This window comes from Eulemur rufifrons, chromosome 1, assembly GCF_041146395.1.
Source record: "Eulemur rufifrons isolate Redbay chromosome 1, OSU_ERuf_1, whole genome shotgun sequence".
Classification (NCBI taxonomy): Eukaryota; Metazoa; Chordata; class Mammalia; order Primates; family Lemuridae; genus Eulemur; species Eulemur rufifrons.
The window spans coordinates 56,946,777-56,966,697 of NC_090983.1; the positions used below are offsets into that span (position 1 = coordinate 56,946,777).

The window sequence follows — 19,921 nt, forward strand, 5'->3', positions numbered from 1 at the left end:
CATGTCAGGATGTTGCAATAAAAGCTTGGGCCAGCCCTGGCTTGTTTGCACAGTGGTAGCAAAAGCAAACCTTAGTGCTCAAGCACTTCTAAGGCTCTGTTATGTCATGTTTGCTAACGTCGTATTGGCCAAAGCAAATCACTTGGCCAGGCCCGGAATGGATTGAAGAAGTAGACTCCATCTCCTAATGGAAGGAGCTTAAAAATCTGTGGCAACCCTCCCATGCCCCCACCTCCGATACACACACAGGGAGAATTATTTCATTGACAATTTTGATGGCTCTAAAGGTGTTCCGGAGATTTTATTTCCTGGCTTACACTTATGCAAAAAGGCGTTGTCTGGCAATACTTAAAAAAAAAAAAAAATGCTTCTGGTTCCTGAGTTATGTACTTTTGAGTTATTCTCCAATGATAAAATTGAAGTAGCCATGAACAGTGTTATTTGATGATGTCCTGTCTGACCACACTCATTTATAAGGAAACTGACTAGAATTAGGTTTTTTTTCTTTTTTGTGGCTGTAGAATATTCCCCCACCATCATTCCATCAATTCTGTGGACAACTGACTATCTTGTAAGGGAATACAATTTACGACCCTGATTTCATTAGTAGTACACTCTCTGTCCAGAGTAGTGGTTGCCTAGAAGTGCCCATGTAACTGTTGTCCCCAAGGTTATTTTTTGTTTCCTTGACAAAACTTGAACATAATATTTAAATATGCAGAGACTAATATGGCATTCCTCCTCCCTCCCTATTTCATTTGGGAGTCATTTTAAAGAAGCTTGAAAAATTAGCAAGAGATATGTAGTCATAGCACAAAATTTAGAAAATAAAAATTAGCAGAAATAAAAAAATATAGTCACCTGAAATGCCATCACTTGAAGCTAACCACAGTTAACACTTTTAGGGTATATTCTTGGGCCAGTCACTTGGGAGTTCTTAGCCCTTTTATTATGTAGACACAAAGGCAGACCTATGACCTGATTTTTTTTTTTCATAAATAACACTTATAATGACTTACACTTTCACAGAGTTATAACTTTGGAAAAGAGTTTTCTTTTTCTTTTCTAAAATATGTGTTGAGCTTTTATTGCATAATATTGTAGTGAGGTTTGAATGGTGACAGATTTTTCTGTACCTCTACTACATGCCTGCACAGCTTTTACTTATGGAAAAAAAAGCTATTAGGTAAACCAGTCCTGTCCAGAGGTCACCATTCATTTAACAGAGTTCTTTTCTCTGTTTAGGTATTAGTATGTGTTCTACCTTGAACTGTGAGCACCAGTGCCACAAGACACCATATGGAGGGGCGTGTTTTTGTCCTCCAGGTTTTATCATCAACCGCAATGACAGCCGTACTTGTGTTGGTAAGTGACTGGTGGGGCTACTGGTCTTTCATCATGGTGCATTGATGGGTTCCGTAATCTGTGACATCAAAGAGCGTCGTGCACTTGTGGATAGGAGTGATGATCTGGCCTAATAAAGAGCAACACGGTCCTCACAGAAAACCTGGAAAATAAGAAATTTTAACTCTGAGGAGCTTTTGTGTGGTGCACAAGGCAAAAGAGTGGTTCTGTGATGTGTGAGTTGACCAGCTACGCGCGGAACCTATCCACAACCTGATGATGGAAGTCATCATTTTGTGTTTTCTTTTTATGTATTTGGAATCAGGGTCGGTACAGCCACACTGGTTACTAAATACCAAAGACTTCCATGAGGTTAGTAGATAGCTGCTGCTTTGAGCCCATCGAGCACCCCTACCCTGCTCCCCTGGCCTCTTCTCCAGGATGCACAAACATCCGCAGGATGCAGCAACTAAAGAGTTGTACCTGGCACAGTGGAGGATCACCAGGTCACTGCTTGGGTGACTATACTAGTGGGTCCTTGCCTGTGTTGTGCTGGCCGTTCATTCCACTGGTTTTTACTTCTACTTGGAACTAATGTTCAAGACAAGCAAATTCTTTATCATGATTCTGCCAGCTGATGGCTGGTATTGAACTAGACTCCAGTGCACCAAATATTTCCCCACATTTTGACTTATAAAAATGATTTCTCCCACTGGGAGATTTTTGATTCTGGTGCCAGCTTTACTTCCCACTGTGATGAGAATGGGGCCTTACCAAGGGAGAATTAGACATGGTCAAGTATCGTCAGTTTTCATTTTCTTAGAATTTGAACAGTGAATTTTTAATGTTCTGATTTCTTTTTTCTTCTTTCCGATTTTTAATACACAAATAACAAACATATTAACACAAAGATTTCATAAAAACTTTGTTTTTCTTAGTGTTGGGAAAAGGCATCTGGGAGGAAATTGAAACTATTCATTAAAATTTGTTTGGTAGTCATCTATGGATTTCTATAGATGATTCAGAATTTTCTCAGAATATTTGTATTCTTTTGCTATTCCTTAGAAATTTGAGATTTGTCAGGGCATTCTGGATAAAAACAAACATCACATGCATAAGAAGTATTTTCAGAAAAGTATTTCTTCTGAAATAATTTCTAAAATATTAATATAATTTGGCAAAAAGTATTGAATTTGGATAAACCTAATGAAGTTATTCAGTCCTTAGTCTTAGCTCATGGGCTTCCAGCATATCTATACTTTATCAAATATAGATGATCTTAATAACTACTCATAGCCAGAAAAACATTTTGGTACTAGAAATAAATTCTGGTTTGCAAATTAAACTTGGAATTCTTTTTTTTTTTTTTTTTTTTTTGGAGACAAGAGTCTCACTCTGTTGCCCAGGCTAGAGTGCTGTGGCATCAGCCTAGCTCACAGCAACCTCAAACTCCTGGGCTCAAGCAATCCTACTGCCTCAGCCTCCCCAGTGGCTGGGACTACAGGCATGCCCCACCATGCCCGGCTAATTTTTTGTGTATATATATATATATATATACACATTTTTTCTTTTTTTTTGAGACAGAGTCTCTCTCTGTTGCCTAGGCTAGAGTGAGTGCCGTGGCATCAGCCTAGCTCACAGCAACCTCAAACTCCTGGGCTCAAGCAATCCTACTGCCTCAGCCTCCCCAGTGGCTGGGACTACAGGCATGCCCCACCATGCCCGGCTAATTTTTTGTATATATATATATATATATATATATATACACACACACACATTTTTTCTTTTTTTTTGAGACAGAGTCTCTCTCTGTTGCCTAGGCTAGAGTGAGTGCCGTGGCATCAGCCTAGCTCACAGCAACCTCAAACTCCTGAGCTCAAGGGATCCTCCTGTCTCAGCTTCCCAAGTAGCTGGGACTACAGACATGCACAACCATGCCTGGCTAATTTTTTTTCTATATATATTTTTAGCTGTCCAATAATTTCTTTCTATTTTTAGTAGAGATGGGGTCTCATTCTTGCTCAGGCTGGTCTCGAACTCCTGAGCTCAAACGATCCGCCCACCTCGGCCTCCCAGAGTGCTAGGATTACAGGCGCGAGCCACCGCGCCCGGCCATATTTTTTTTTTTGAGACAGAGTCTCACTTTGTTGCCCGGGCTAGAGTGAGTGCCATGGCGTCAGCCTAGCTAACAGCAACCTCAAACTCCTGGGCTCAAGCGATCCTCCTGCCTCAGCCTCCCGAGTAGCTGGGACTACAGGTACGCGCCACTATGCCCGGCTAATTTTTTCTATATATATTTTAGTTGTCTATATAATTTCTTTCTATTTTTAGTAGAGACAGGGTCTCGCTCTTGTTCAGGCTGGTCTCGAACTCCTGACCTTGAGCGATCCACCCGCCTCGGCCTCCCAGAGTGCTAGGATTACAGGCGTGAGCCACCGCGCCCGGCCTGATATATATATTTTTAGTTGTCCATATAATTTCTATCTATTTGTAGTAGAGACGGGGTCTCACTCTTGCTTAGGCTGGTCTCAAACTCCTGAGCTCAAACGATCCACCCACCTCGGGCCTCCCAGAGTGCTAGGATTACAGATGTGAGCCAGCGCGCCCGGCATAAACTTGGAATTCTTGAGAACGATAATAGTGGGATTCAGTACCTGTCAAATGCCTGGAAAAACTGGATTTTTATATCTTGATAAAGCAGTCCAATCAAGGTTGTCCTTATGGTATTCTAAGTAGGTAATTTTAGGTTTTTTAACATCAGGACCATATCCTAAAGTTTGCCCATGATGTAATTGCTCCTCTTAAGTAACTGTATTTCACAAGGTATGTTAAGATTGAGATACAAGTCACCCTAGGAAATCCTGGAGACTGAGAGAGAACTCTGAATTATTTAAGAAAGCTTCCAAATTTCTAATCATTTCAAAACATTTTACAAATAAAATGTTATGGTCTGCAACTAACATTAGATTACAGGACACTTTTTGTGTTTTATTATTGTTATGATGATTATCATTACCTTAGGGATGCACTCAGGTCATTTACTAATACCTTTCACACAAATGTCCTTACTTGCTAGGCTGTGACTTTGGAGTCCCTGTCTGTGCTTCCTGGCATCCCTGCAAAGGCTGGTGCTCCTCTGTGGGTGTGAGGCTGCCTCTTTGTCTTTGGCAAATGTCAGGCTCCTCTGTCCCCCTTTACTGCACCCAGCTGCCAATCCTATCTCCAGCCTTTCAGTTCTCTAGGCATTTCCTTTTTCTCTTAGCAGAAAAGGAATTCCAAGGGAAATACCAGAAGCCATGTTCTCAGTATTACATCAGCTTTTCTCTCTTTTTCCTTTCTTAACCCTAAAGAGGAGTTGGGGCTGAGCTGTCTTGCAGTTGAAACTTGACAGGCTATGAAGTCTTTTCAGTAAAAGTGATGTGTTCTTCCAGAATTCCCAGTTCAGTCTTGTGATGCCCTGCAACTTGTTCTCTGTCTTTTTTCCCACCCTTAATCCCAGATAGCACATATTCCATCTTTTCGAGTATATAAGTCCTGATCAGCTTTGGGTTATACTTCCAAGTGTCTGGGGCTTCTTAAATGTCAGAGGTTCAGGCCACTTCAATTTTTTGCTGCTCCCTTAAGAAGTGAAAGGCTGTCATAACAAAGTTCTTGATTTATAAAATTTTACATTGAACCTATTAATGAATGTAATACAGAAAATTGCAATATTATACAAAAGATAATTTCAGGATGTAGAAAAACACATTTGGCTTATATCACATTGGAAGTAGTGTGGTCCAATATTGGCGACTAGTTTTAAGTTCCACAATGACATCTCCTTTCAATCCCCACGGTATGTTTCTGGGGCGTTAGTACCAACAACCTCATTTGGAGATTATCTCAGAAGTCTGCATTTGAGGGCCTTTGTGAATATGAGGCTCCCTGCCACCTGCCAAGACCTTTTCTGTGACCTTCCCTGTCCTTCAAGAATGTGTCATTTGCTCCTGAGTTTTGAAGCTGGGTTAACATTTATTTCACATTTGTGTCGAAGAAATCTATATTTTGCTCTCTTTGTAAAGAGAACTTAAATGCATGACATTATGAAACCAGTTACTCTTGTTTCAGCTGAGCAGAAATTTTAGGGGGAATTGTTTTGGTTTGCTCTCTCAAACATTTCAATTCAAAAACTACTCTCTGCATGAATGTAACCCTCTGCACGGCTGACTCATTACAGAGCTTCAGGTATTCCAAACCGATGCAACATTTGTTGTCTAAGACAGGGCTCCACAGGGAACACCTGGGTGGTAATGAGGAATAGCACTGAATAATCCTGACATGAAATCTTTGTCTTTCTACCATTCATCTGCCTCTGGTAGTCTTGACCTGGCGGTGGAACCTCTGCAGCGTGCTGAAGCAGTTTACCAGGAGCATTGTTTCTGATTGACAGGACATGCTGTTTGTTGACAGAATGACATCGTGGTGCAGAGTGAGGGCAGGGAGGTCATTCAGCTTGGTGGGGTTTCACACAGCCAGATGGATCAGAGGGTATCGAAGGGCATCTAAGCTAAAAGGGAGTTTTGGAGTATTTGTTGGTAGGAGGAGACAAAGAATAAAAAGGAAAGAAAAATGGGTAAAGGTACTAGAGTGAAAGGGGGCTTATAATGTAGTGTTTCAGTGTTTGATATGGTTTCTACTATCTTTTCTACTTTCACAAAAGTCCTCAATTCCACTTTCATTTTGCTTGTCTTCACTTTGGCTGATTATGGATATTAATTAGTCTTCATTTTTCTCCATAGTGATCTAAAGCATACAATCTTATTCGGTCATTACAAGTGACAGTGATTTTATATATTCATTTGGATCTTTAAAGCACTTGTAGCACAGGTGATAGGAAGGGCATTTGTGTCCAAGAATTCCTAGTTATGACTTTTCCACCCTTAATTTCCTTCTGGTTGACATCAAAACTCCTGCTCCCAGAGTTACTCCATACCCTTGGTATAGTCTCATGGAACTTGCATTCAAAATGAGGTCATGACATTCTGCGTGTTTGAGGGAGAATGTCCTGTACTTCCATCCCTACTGAGGCGAAGCCTTAGGTGCAGCTTTCTCAGGGCTGAGGTGAGGGCACAGAAGAGATTTCATCAACTGGTGCAGTTTATACCCACATGGTCTTTTACCTGGTCATGTCCAGATTAGATTGTTTTTCTGTGATTAGTCACAAAGAAAGATATGCTGGCTCATGTTATGTTTGGCCTGGAGGAAAAACTGAAACCATTAGTTTGATCCCAGAATCTTCTTGGGCTTTTCTAGTTGGGGCGTCATGGCATGGTGGGCCACCTAGCAGGGGTGGCCAAACCCAATTCAAAACTCTGACCGTTGCTGCAAATGTAATCAAACTCTAGAAGTCTGGAGAATTCTAGACCTGGGCTGCAATGGTTTCAGAAATTATAATCTACTGAAGAATTTGCTGAAGCCAGAGGGCATGGGAACCCTGTTGGTTTAGATGTATGATTATGAATTCACGCAGTGTTGTGCCATCCTCCCAGAGAAGAGAGCTGGGTAGGGATGATGGAGAGTAGATGTGGACTTGGATCAGTGTACCAAGGGTAGGTCAATTTCTGCACCCCTTAAGCCTTACAGTCTTTAAGAAAGACCCCTTTTATATATTGTTGTGTTCTCCCCACCCACCATGTTATATTGTTTATATCAATTATATTGAAACTCTTTTTCACACAGTAGAACTGGGCCTTTTCTGGGAATGAAATGCCATGCCATGTAAGGGACTTTCAATAAACATTTATTAAATGAATGAATAATAAGTAGAAGAGAGGAAATTTTTCATGTTTTGAAAATAATTTCAACTTAATTTTGCTTATGATTTTTTGACATCAGAGGAAAGACAGCTGGGCAAATAGATCTTTCCAAACACTTTATTGCCGTCAGACTTATGCCTTCTTGAGGGCCTGAGTACAAGGCAGGTCTTACTTTATTCTGAGGTAGTGCTGTCCAGTGGAACTTTCTGCAGTGGTGTAAATGTTCTATATCTTCGCTCTCCAATATGGTAACCACTAGACATATGTGGCTATTGAGCACTTGAAATATGGCAAGTGTGACTGGGAAACTGAATTATTAATTTTATTTTATTTTGATTAATCTATATATACATTTAGGTAGGTGCAGGGGGTTAGTGGCTTCCATATTGGAAAGCACAGTGTTAAAGGGAAGATTTACACCAAAATTCATTTATTTTGTAAGCCAACATTAATAAATGAAATGCAATACCACAAGGCTATAAATTCAAGCAGTGTTGTGCAATCTTCTGTAAAGTTATCCTTCATGTAGATTTAAAAATATGGTTTAAATGCTCTTTTCCCTTGACTGAAGATGGCTGTTCTGAACTCCTATTTTTTATCATATGCCTAGAACCTGGGCCTATTTCCAGAGGGTGCTTATTTAGACATTAACAACACCATATTCTTGGCCATCTTATCCAGGACTTTTGTCATGCTCAAGAAATGCTGGTAAACATGAAATATATAAAATACATAAAAATGTGTGTTTCCCATGTGGCAGAGTTTGATGATTGCCAGATATGGGGAATTTGTGACCAGAAGTGTGAAAACCGACTTGGCCGTCACCGGTGCCTCTGTGAAGAAGGATATATCTTGGAGCATGAGCGGAATTGTAAAGCTAATTATTCCTGTGAGTAAATTTTGGACACCTCTACCTCTGAACAGTAAACTTCTAATATCTTCCTTCCATGGCTGATGACAAAAGAATTAATCAGCATTTATGCTGGTGGCAGGGTTTTATCATCACAAATCAGGAATGGTCCCTGCTGCCAGGGAGAATGGATCAACATTAATTTCATACTTTGATTATTAAGGACCAATTTGTGTGTTAATGGTGACCACTATTAATATTTTTTATGGGTTGCTTATTTGCTTTGGCCTAAGCTGTTACGTCATTCACATTTAATTGTGAAATAAATGTTACGCCTACATTTGACTGACTTGGTCATTTAACTTTTGATTAATTTACCTACCACAAAACTAGGGGACAACCATCTATAGAAATAATTTTGGCATTGTTCCTGCAAAACTTAGGGGTGTTTCAAAACACACACGCTAAATTTGTATTAAAATTTGTGTGAATGCCCTCATTCTGGGTATTCTGTTGGAATCAATCTAAGGGTACTGCAATACAGAAAAGTTATAGGGAAAATCTACTAAAAAAAGATGAGCTCTCCAAAGCATTTTGTCATTGTGCATTTCTGGGTAAGAAGGGCTCAATTTAACTCCTTTTTTCCAATTTTTATTTCACACTTGATTTTGAAGTGCCTTTGGTGCCTCCTGAAACTTAACTGCTCCCATGATTGATGAATGGCCCATTTTCTAGTTGTTTTCACATAGAAATACCTGCTTTGCTGTGTACTAACTGTATAGTTGATTTTTAACAATTCATTTTATTTATTTTTGAATAGACAATAGAGTCATATGTTGAAAAATTTTAGATTATAAGAAGATATATAGTAAAATGTCTCCCTCCATTCCTATTCCCCTCTGCTTGGTTTCCACTTCCTCTTTCTCATGGATAATTGCTATTTCTTTATTTCAATTCTAGAGATTTTTAAATGCATAAATAAGAATGTACAAATATAGATATTTAATGCTATTTTTACATATGTGGTAGTAAACTATGTGCACAGTTCTACCTCTTGCTAATGTCACTTAACATATTTTCAAGAGCTTTCCATATCAGTATATAAAGCTCTTCCTTTGTTCTTTTTTAATAATGGCATAATATTCCAGTTTTCAGGTATTTGTAATTTATTTAACTAGTCCCCTATGGATGGACTTTTATATCATTTCTTATCTTTTGCTATTGCAAATAAGACTGAATAGATAACCTTATTCCTGTGTCATTTTGCATACTTGTGAGTATATAGACAGAGCAGATGTGGAACCACCATTGCCATGTTTTAAATGTGTTCTGTGTTTAACAAAGTCTAAAGTTGCACATGGAGGTAAGGTGCCCGTGTCATCAAGGAGTCTTGAAAATACCTGATGTATTCTCCTCAATGTCATTGAAAGTACTGGATTGGCAGTCAGGACTCGAATTCTTGCCAAACTCTTCTTAGCTTACTGTGTGATTTTTGAACACCTCGTTGAGCATCTTTTGTGCCTCAATTTGTCTTTTGTAACTCAATTCGTCTTTTGTAAAATGTGTAGAATGAGAGCTATCTGCCTGCCCCAGAGGTTTTAACATGTTAAAATCAGGCAAGATAACACAGAAGATAGCGTTGGAAAAAGCAGCAAGCATATCAGTTGTAAGATACTTCAGCATCCTTGCCCACTCTAAGGAGTGGTAACACCTTCCTTCTTCACATTTAGTTAGCGAGGCCTCCATTATCTTCTCCAATGGTCGGGATTTGCTAATTGGTGATATTCATGGAAGGAGCTTCCGGAACCTAGTAGAGTCTCAGAATCGTGGAATGGCTGTGGGTGTGGATTTCCACTATCGCCTGCACCGAGTCTTTTGGACAGACACCGTTCGACATAAGGTAAATAGAGATTTCAGGAGTGTAGCTTGGGAGCTGAATAGAACTCCAAGCACAAAGTGTTGATAGTTTTTCATTTTTGGGGGGAGTAGAGGGGAAAGTTCCTTTGTTTTCTAACAAAAAAGGCCCTTGAGATATTTTATGTTAATCAGCACCTTTTCCATGCTATACTATTACATGAGACCTATTAAACAAAGCAGTCTATTATATGGATTAGCCTTGAGCAACTTTTAATTTTATTCGAAATGGAGTCCAAAAGCTTAATTAAAAGAAATAGTAGACATTTTTTCAAAACTGGATAGATATTTGGTAGTAATTTTTGAAACTTGATCATTTTAAAATGTAAAAGTATTCTGCTTTCCTGGGTGATAAAAATCAGATTTTTACCTGCGTCTTCTAAATGGAACTGTAATTGAGGATTGGATAACAAATATTGACAGGATTTTGTTTAACAGCCAAAATTTTATTACACTGTCTGATTTGGAAAGTGTGATTGATTTAACTTCAACTTTGAGAAATGCAATGGAGATTTTTGAAACATAAATTTTAGAGATGCTTAAAGAGTTACGGAATTTTATTTATTTCTTCCTCTTACATTTTCTTGTGCCGTAAATAAAATTCTAATTTAGTTAAATGATAACTTGTGTAAAATTTCTAGAAGTTGAGAATTTGGATTATTAGCAATTCTGATTTGATTACAGCTAAAAATCAAAACAAACCACACAGTTATGCTTAAGAAGTATAATAATTTTGGTTTTTCTTTCAGGTTTTTTCAGTTGACATTAATGGTTTAAATATCCAAGAAGTTCTGAATGTTTCTGTTGACTCTCCGGAGAACCTGGCTGTGGACTGGATTAACGATAAGCTCTATCTGGTGGAGACCAAGGTCAACCGCATCGATATGGCAAATTTGGATGGAAGCTACCGGGTTACCCTCATAACTGAAAACTTGGGGCATCCTAGAGGACTTGCCCTGGACCCAACTGTTGGGTAAGTGATGTGAAAACATACTGATTCCTGTATTTTTAGTTTTCTCTCTGCCCCTATATATTGACCATGGGATTGATTGAAGGTTAATTCTGATTTCTTTTAGGCTTTGTATTTTAGAACCCATGTTTATATTATATCCTTATTCATAGAAGCTTTAATTAGTTAATTAATTCATTAATTTTGAGGCAGGGTTTTGCTCTGTTGCCCAGGCTGGAGTACAGTGGCACAATGATAGCTCACTGCAGGCTCAAACTCCTGGGCTCAAGCAATCCTTCTGCCTTAGTCTCCCAAGTAGCTAGGATTATAGGCATGCACCACTGTGCCTGGCTAATTTTTTTATTTTTGTAGAGACAGGGTCTCCCTATGTTGTCGAGGCTGGTCTCCAACTCCTGGTCTCAAGTGATCTTCCTGTCTTAGCCTCCCAAAGTGCTGGGGTTACAGGTGGGAGCTACCACGCCTGGCAATAGAAGCTTTTAAGGAGTTGGTTAAATATAATTGCATTTGAGAATATGTAATCCAAACACAACTACTGTGCTAAAAATACTTGATGTTTTTGGGATATGAATTTTATTCTTAGTGTTTGCCACATTGGCCTAGCCAAGAGATTGGATTCTATGTTCTGACTCAATCTAATAATATTATTACAACAAAACATTACATATGTTTCACCATTATTAAGATGAGCACTGTAACATTAATTAGCAGTAAAGTTTTTTAAGGAGGGGAATGGAAGTTAGAATGATTCCTTTTAGTGCTTTCTTGTTACAGACTAGGGTTGAGATATCAATGCCCATATCTTGTTACGAGTTGTTTGGCGTGAATCAACCCAGCAAAACTAGTATAGTGCTCTTCTTTAAGTTTAAATGCAAATTTTCCTGTTCGCCACATTTGAGAAGAGTTATAGGAGACTTAGCTTTCTTCTAGAATTTCACAGTTGAATCTTAGGACCCTTGAACGTACTTTAGGCTACCTTAGTTTTGGTGAATGATGATTATTCAGTTCTACTTCATTGTATCACCTGTCTTTCCTTCAAAATGATGGTGATGTTCTCTGGGCTGTGCCTCAGAATGGCAAATTGAGGAGGGAAATGGCTTCATAGCTTATTTTAAAAGATATTTGTAAGTTTCCATGGGTGTGAAAAAGAGAAGCAGCAGGCACGGTGGCTCGTGCCCGTAATCCTAGCATTCTGGGAGGCTCAGGTGGGAAGATTGCTTGAGCTCAGGAGTTTGAGGTTGCAGTGAACTATGATGATGCCACTGCTGTATAGCCAGGCTGACAGAGTGAGACTCTGTCTCAAAAGAAAAAAAAAAAAAAGAGAGGAAGCAAAAGACAGATAAAGGAAACACAGGATAAGTTCAGGATGTGAATGTGAATTTGTGTTTTTAAGATAGGGTCTTGCTATGTTTCCCAGGCTGGCCTCCAACTCAGGTGCTCCTGCCTCAACCTCCTGAGTAGTTGGAACCACAGGGATGCACCACCACAGCCGACGGAATATGAATGTTTTCACCATGTTAATGCATTTTAGTAGTTGCTATTTGTTCTTGTTGACTCTCCTGCTTGGCCCCCATAGTCTCTGTTTGTTTAAAAATACTTTTTAATTTCCCTGTTGTTTTATACCCCCAGGGTCCTCTAATGAGCTGGAGAAAATTTCCATTGATCCAAACATACTATTGATAAAAAAAAAATATTTTCCAGGAAGACTTGTAAAATAACAGATTCTCTCATCTTTTGTGTTTCTTCTGTAGTTACTTATTTTTCTCTGATTGGGGGAGCCTTTCTGGGGAACCTAAGCTGGAAAGGGCTTTCATGGATGGCAGCAACCGTAAAGACTTGGTGAAAACAAAGCTGGGATGGCCCGCCGGTATAACTCTGGATATGATGGCACAGCGTGTTTACTGGGTCGACTCCCGGTTTGATTACATTGAAACCGTAACTTATGATGGCATTCAGAGGTATGAACTATGTTTTATGGCTTTACACGTTTGGGGGAAAGTGCATAAAATGGCGAGGGATACCAAAGGACCAAACTTAAAATATCACTTTGTTGGTTGACATGATAGCTTGAAATGACCATTGTATTGACATTTGCACGAAGTGACCTGCTCTGAGTTTAAACTTTTCTTGAGTTCTATAATGACACTCATTAAACATTACCTCAAATGTTCGTTCTTTGATTTCTCCTCTCCAACCCCGTCTCCAGTCCCAGATGAAGCACATTATCTTCTTTCACTCCTGAGTCTATTTTTCTCTAGGTCCTTTATGCTTTATTTCTCAAGACCACTTTGCCTTTTAGTTTTCTAACTTTACCCAATAAATAAAATAAGTTTTATTATGTATTTGATGTTATCCACTGGGAATTAATTGGATTTTACTCTACTCTTACATATTTCAAATTTCAGAGAGAAATTCTTTGTATTGTATTTTTACCTAGCATACTTCAAAGGTACTTAAACAACAGTATTTCAATGTAGAATATGGTGTAGTTTTTTCTTCATCTTCTTAGTCTGATTAGAGCTAACTACCAGTTAGCTAACTATTTTAGATCCTCTCCTTTTGGTATTTTCAAAAATTGGGTAAAACACGTCCTTCAAATTTTGACCAGGAAAAATTACTCTTTATGGATTCAGCAAATAAGCTGACCAATTTAATTTTTCTAAATGACTTGATCTTATTATTTTCTCAATGAAAACAATATTATAGTTTTGTTTTCTCTTGTATCTCTGTTTTGTAAGGACGATATCACAGTTTGTTACTGGATTATATATCCTTAGAGCAACCTCTGCTTGGTTAAATGAAGTGATTGGGTATTAATACTATGATTTCTGTCAATGAAACTGGTTTCCATATGAATATGAATTAATTTTATTAAAAAATTTAGTCCATCATATAAGCCCAATTTTTTTTCTCTTTCAGTGGGGTATTTTGGCATTATGTTATATAGTCTCAGTATTTTTATGCTAAGGTTAAAGCAAAGCATAAAACATAAAAATCAGTGTCGTGTCAAAAAGATATGAGTGGTTTGCTGGCTGTGAAGAAACTTCAAAGAAGTATTAAAGCTCAGGAGTTAAGCTGAAATCATAAAGTCATTGCCTCTTGCTTTGCCAGCAGGTGGCATTCAGGATTCTGGAATTTACGAACTGAAAAAGAAAACCATTCTTTAATCTTAATGTACCATGGCATTATTGAGTGTTTCAAAGTGTGCACTAACTGGCCACCTTAGGTTTCTTTGTTTTCTCCCCGTCAATGTGTTTCTCAGCTTTAGTATCTTCAAATCTTTTCTCAGAGCTCTGTTGTGCTTTTTAGTTTTCAGGGGCTGCTGAGATTTTTCCTTGAGAACTTTTTTATTATGCCAAAAGAAAGAAAATAAAAGTTTTTCCTCATGAACCATCCTCTATGTCACTGTATTTGTGTGTTTAACGGAATCATTGTCCATGTGGCTGTAGTCATGGCAGGTGTCGTTGATTTCTTGCCCTTGCTTAGTGCCTTTTGCTTCTGTTTTCTTCCAGTTTAAGTAGCTCTGAGCACTCTGCGCTTCCACTACCAGTGTGATCAGTTGACAGTTTCATCAAGCAGATACATAAGAGTGGTAGCACTGCTTTTTGCTGTCTTCACAGTGACATCAGGAACTGATCTGGGTGTTCGCTGTGGGTTGAACTCTCTACCACTCACTGTCCTACTCCCTAATTGCTGAGAGGTGGTCAGTGGCACAGTGGGAAGTAATTGTTGAAGGCATTTCCACCAGATTTCCAAACCCTTGTTACACTCTTTCACCCATGAAGTTCAAAACTCTGTTTCACAGCTTAGGCTTTTTATATGTGGAGCAACCTTAAAGGAATGAAGAGCAAATGAGAAAACGGTAATTTCCAGAAAGGTCTAGGACAAACTGAAGTACTGGGACTAGGATTAGAATTTAACTCCCTAGGGTCTTTTTCAAGAGACAACATGAAAATTCTTCTATTAAATGTAGATGGAAATACACACACATTTGCATATATTCTATTTAATATATTTCTAGCAAGAAATTATTTAGCTTTTTCAGCATTTACTTGAACTAACTATACCTTTAATCATAACAAAGCAAAACAAACAAAAAATTGAATAATATATCCATATCTTTTGTAACAGGAAGACAGTAGTTCATGGAGGCTCACTTGCTCCTCATCCCTTTGGAATAAGCTTGTTTGAAGGTCACGTGTTCTTTACTGATTGGACAAAGATGGCGGTGATGAAGGCGAATAAATTCACGGATACCAACCCACAAGTGTACTACCGCGCTTCCCTGAGGCCCTATGGAGTGACCGTTTACCATGTCCTCAAACAGCCCTATGGTAAGCCTCAGAACAGTGGGAACCGTGCTTGTTACCAGACTTGGTATTAATATTAATAGAAAGGTTTTCTTAAAGTTATGGAAGTTAATAATGAGGGATCTCATGAAATTTGGATGGTGTTCTCAAATATACAAAGGGTTATCTAGAACGTTAAACTCTCTGAAATTGGCTCTGCAGATCATTGGGACTCTGGAGAAATGGATGTATTTCAGAGTTAAAATGCCAAAACTAGAGGATTTTAGAGATTTATTTAGGGAATATTTATTGGTATCTGCAATGTTCCAGGTCTTGTCTAGATGCTGGGGGTATAGCAGCAAACAAACCAAACCAAAATGCCTATCCTCATTCTACTGAGAAAAAATCTTCTATTTCAAACTTCTGATATTATAGTTAAGGAAACTGAGGGCCAATAGAAGAAAATGAGATGTCTAAGTGCTCATTTTAGGTAGTGTCAGAGCCATTTTTTTCCTTTTCTGTTGCATATATAGGGTACTTGTCCTTTGGTTTCTATTAGGTGTGTCACATGACAACTGGGTTTGATGTCTCTCTGGCTGGTCTCTTATTAAAGAAAAGAAATATTTAGATACAGACACTATTTAGTCTTCTGTTATTTTACAATAAGTTTTATTTGTGTTTCCAGGTTATAGATTAAGCTTTGATGCGTATATCTGGACTGCATATGGCTCTTTTCTGTATTTTCTTGTAGATCAAAGAAAAGAAATATGATAAACTAGATTATGTTGGTAGAAAGCTTAATATTGGTGAGCAGTAATTTAGAGAAAGACAGATTTGCTTTAAAATGCTCATGTTAAGTGATGGGTCTGTTTAGGATGGAGAAGACTATAAAGTAATTAGGTAAATTAAGAAAAAATACCTAATCTTTAGAACTGATACACTCAGATGAATATCCTACAGTGTCATCCTAGGAAAATATATACTTATCTGAAAATATTTTGGAAATATCTATTTGGGATAGTTTTTTATTTTATTTTATTTTATTTTATTTTATTTTGAGACAGAAGGTCACTCTGTTGCCTGGGGTATAGTGCAGTGGCATCCTCAACCTCAACTTCCTGGGTTTAAATGATCTGCTTGTCTCAGCCTTCTGAGTAGCTGGGACTATAGGCACACACCATCACATCCGCCTAATTTTTTTATTTTTTGTAGAGATGGGGTGGGCTGAGGGTGTCTTGCTATGTTGCCCAGGCTGGTCTCAAACTTCTGGCCTCAAGTGCTCCTTCCATCTTGGCCTTCCAAAGTGCTAGGATTTCAGGCATGAGCCACTGTGCCTGGCCTATTTGGAATAGTTTTTAGACTTAATTCACAAGCTACTAAATTCATACCTGCCCTTACTCAGTTAAATCATCCGAATTACTATTTCAGTTATTTGGCTCAGAATGATATGTCTGTTGTTTTCCCAGGTCAATCCACCTGAGAAGGTGAAGAGAATATTTTAAAGAATATTTGAAAGGCTAACAAAACAATTTCAAAAGCAGATATAAAATTTTTAGCTGTGGCAGCCTTGTGTGCAGTGTACAGTGAGCTTCCTGAGGTCACTACTTTGAGGGTGGCCTTTGGAAGTATAAAGTGGTTTGCATTGCAGACATGTATGATTTTGGAATTAGATCCGGATTTGAATCCTATTTTAGCCATTTAGCTGCTGAATAATCTTGGGAAAGTTGTCTAACCTTTGAAGCCTTCATTTCCTCTTCTGTAAAACTGGGAGAGTAATACTTACCTCTTAGAGCTATTGGTTGTTAAGTTGGCTTATTTACAAAGTAAGCATTCAGTGAGTAATGTTTACTTATTATTGGGGAGAAAGAACTCCATAGTTATCCAGGTGTAGGAGTCCCGTTTTTTGCTGCCATCAGTTTGAGAGTGGATGGGAGAGTAGCAGTGAAATTGGGAGGGTTGGCGCAGGCAGATGTGGATGTACACAGTAGTAACTAGTAGTGGTGTCTCCAGCGAGTTGCAAATCCATTACTCTATTTCTTTTTTAAAAACTTATTTCTTAAAAAAAAAAAAAAAAAAAAAAAAAAGAACTCTGTCACCCAGGCTGGAGTGCAGTGGCACAATCATAGCTCACTGCAGGCTGAAACTCTTGGGCTCAAACAATTCTCCTTCCTCAGCCTCCTGAGTAGCTGGGACTACAGGAATGTGCCATCATGCCTGGCTAATTTTTTCTATTTGTAGTAGAGACAGGATCTTGCTCTGGCTCAGGCTGTTCTCGAACTCCTGAGCTCAAGCAATCCTCCTGCCTCGGCCTCCCAGAGTGCTAGGATCACAGGGGTGAGCCACCGTGCCTGGCCTATACATTTCTAATTGCAATTTATCCCTGTGCATTTTTTCCTCCAGTTAATAATCCATGTAACGATCTCAATGGGGGCTGTGAGCAGATCTGTGTCCTCAGCCACAGAACAGATAATGATGGTTTGGGTTACCGCTGCAAGTGCACATTTGGCTTCCAGCTGGATACAGATGGGCGCCACTGCGTTGGTAAGAAATGTTTTGGACTTTTTTGACAGGCAGCACAGGTGTGTTTGTGTTCCTTCCTTTACCCAGACTAACTGTTGCTCTTGGACTGGGCCAGCTCCCTGTCTGACATCTTCACAGCAAATAAGCTTTCTGTAGCCCATGGGTGTCTTCTTGGTAGGCACCACTTCCTTTATATTCAAAGCTGTGTCTGAAGATGTCCTTTAGGACTTTCCTTTAATTCCACATTGAGGGTTTTCTTGACTCCCTTTCCTCTTTGTTTCCTGAAACCGTTTCCCCTATTAACTATGATCTCAAAATTCCATATGATTGAATTTTGAGCTCCTTTCTATACTATGTATAGCTTTTTCACTTTCAATGTTAGCCTTAACTTTGGAGGAAAGGGCTGTACTTCTCATGGTTTCTGATTTCTCCTAGACCACAACTCATGCCCCTTTGGGCCAGGTAATCACATCTTAATCCCAACTGGTTTTTGTGCTATATTCCAAAGTAAACTCCTGAGCATTTGGGTGGCTCAATTCCTCATCTAGTTTTTCACCTTTCAGTTCAAACTTTATTTATGTCTATCTGCCTCTGTGCTCCTGGTTTCATTCTTCCCTTGAAGTTTCCTTTCTTCCTGTTTGGTTGCCTACACATCTATTCCTACTCAGGCCATTGCCTGGCCCCCAGCTGATGATGAGATGCATTCCTACAATATATTTCTCTTATTTTCACTTGTACTCCTCTCATTTTTATGCCTTTGACAAATTTTTGCTTCCCAGATGTTACTGTTTCTGGCTTAGTTTTATTCTAACTTATTTTAACGCACACAGATTTTTTTACTTTGTTAGGTAATCTTAGATTCAGAAAAATCAGGCTCATTTTAAGAAAAACCATGTACTTATAACTATTACAGCAAGAGTACATAGTCTAACAATTTTGCTTTTAAATTCTTTCCTGCAATTTTTACCTTTGTCTTGGGCATCCTTCCTCTATCTTTTTGATTTCCTGACATTCATTCCTACCCTCCCTTCCCTTCTTTCACTTCTTTATTTCTTTCTATTTCTGGTTGCTGTTAATTCTTCTCCTCTTCCTGCTCTTGATACCTCAAAAACTGCAGTAGGATTCTTGGTGTAGATCTTTATACAAAAGTTAATCTAAGTTGAGAATTTTGATGGAATTGCAGTGGAGTTTAGTTAATACTATTTTAGAAATTAAGCACAGAGACATCATTTTTTTCTATAAATAAATGTTAGAGATAAATTTGTAGGAAGAAGATTCTAATACTGTATCACCTTCATAGTTACTTATCTTTTTCTTCCCCTCCATTATGTCCAGCTATGTTTTCCACTCATTTCTTTTTTATGTTTCAGAATTATATTTCACAATTGTAAAGTTTGCTTTATGGATGTCTAAGTGATTTCTCTGGAGTTTGTGGGGAGGACAAGAACCATGCTGTGGCTGACTGCTCTGTCTGTCTTCCCACAGCTATTCGGAGCTTCCTGATCTTTTCATTCCAATCAGCTGTTCGTGGGATCCCATTCACCTTGTCTACTCAGGAAGATGTCATGGTTCCAGTGACCGGGAGTCCTTCTAACTTTGTTGGGATTGATTTTGATGCCCAGAATAGCACTATCTTTTATTCAGATATATCAAAACACATGATTTTTAAACAGAAGATTGACGGCACAGGTAAGAGAGAGAGAGAGAGAGAGAGAGAGAGAGACTGTGTGTGTGTGTGTGTGAGGGCTTGTTTTACCTGTTTTCAATAATAATACTAATAATTTCCTCAGTAAAACTTTGTATCCACTTCTTAAGCAGTCTTGACTAAGCTTCCTAAATACTTTTATATTGGGAAAAGTAACCTATTGCTTTTTTTATGAATTAAGTTAAAACAAACTTTTCTTTATCTTCTAAATAAGTTATAAATCAGGATTATTTTAACAATGACAAATATTAACATAAAAGAAATGTGAAGCGTATGGAAGCCATTAATAGATTAATTACGTAGAAGCTGTTCTGCACACTCAAGCAGCCAGATTGATTCCATGGGATGACCTCTCCTTCCGGATGCTGGACTGCCTAAATGCCACTGATGGGCTTGGAATAATAATGAAATTGGTAGGCAGTATAACATAGCAACCAAGAGGGCCTGCTTAGGAGCTAAACAGCCTGGTTTTCAAACCTGGCTTCCCACAATTCCTAGCTGTGTAACCTTGGGCAAGTTATCTAATTTCTTTATGCC

General features: G+C 38.6%; 1 protein-coding gene across 1 annotated transcript in view; it reads left to right on the forward strand.

Annotated features, from left to right (window-relative positions):
• LRP2 (LDL receptor related protein 2) overlaps window positions 1–19,921 on the forward strand; it is a 198,849-nt gene that overhangs the window by 63,054 nt on the left and 115,874 nt on the right. Inside the window, exons 9-16 of the mRNA XM_069471622.1 lie at window positions 1,246–1,365; window positions 7,900–8,028; window positions 9,720–9,889; window positions 10,653–10,876; window positions 12,622–12,828; window positions 15,002–15,204; window positions 17,560–17,700; window positions 19,165–19,368. Coding sequence (XP_069327723.1) covers window positions 1,246–1,365; window positions 7,900–8,028; window positions 9,720–9,889; window positions 10,653–10,876; window positions 12,622–12,828; window positions 15,002–15,204; window positions 17,560–17,700; window positions 19,165–19,368 — 1,398 coding nt within the window. The remainder of the gene's footprint in view (window positions 1–1,245; window positions 1,366–7,899; window positions 8,029–9,719; window positions 9,890–10,652; window positions 10,877–12,621; window positions 12,829–15,001; window positions 15,205–17,559; window positions 17,701–19,164; window positions 19,369–19,921) is intronic.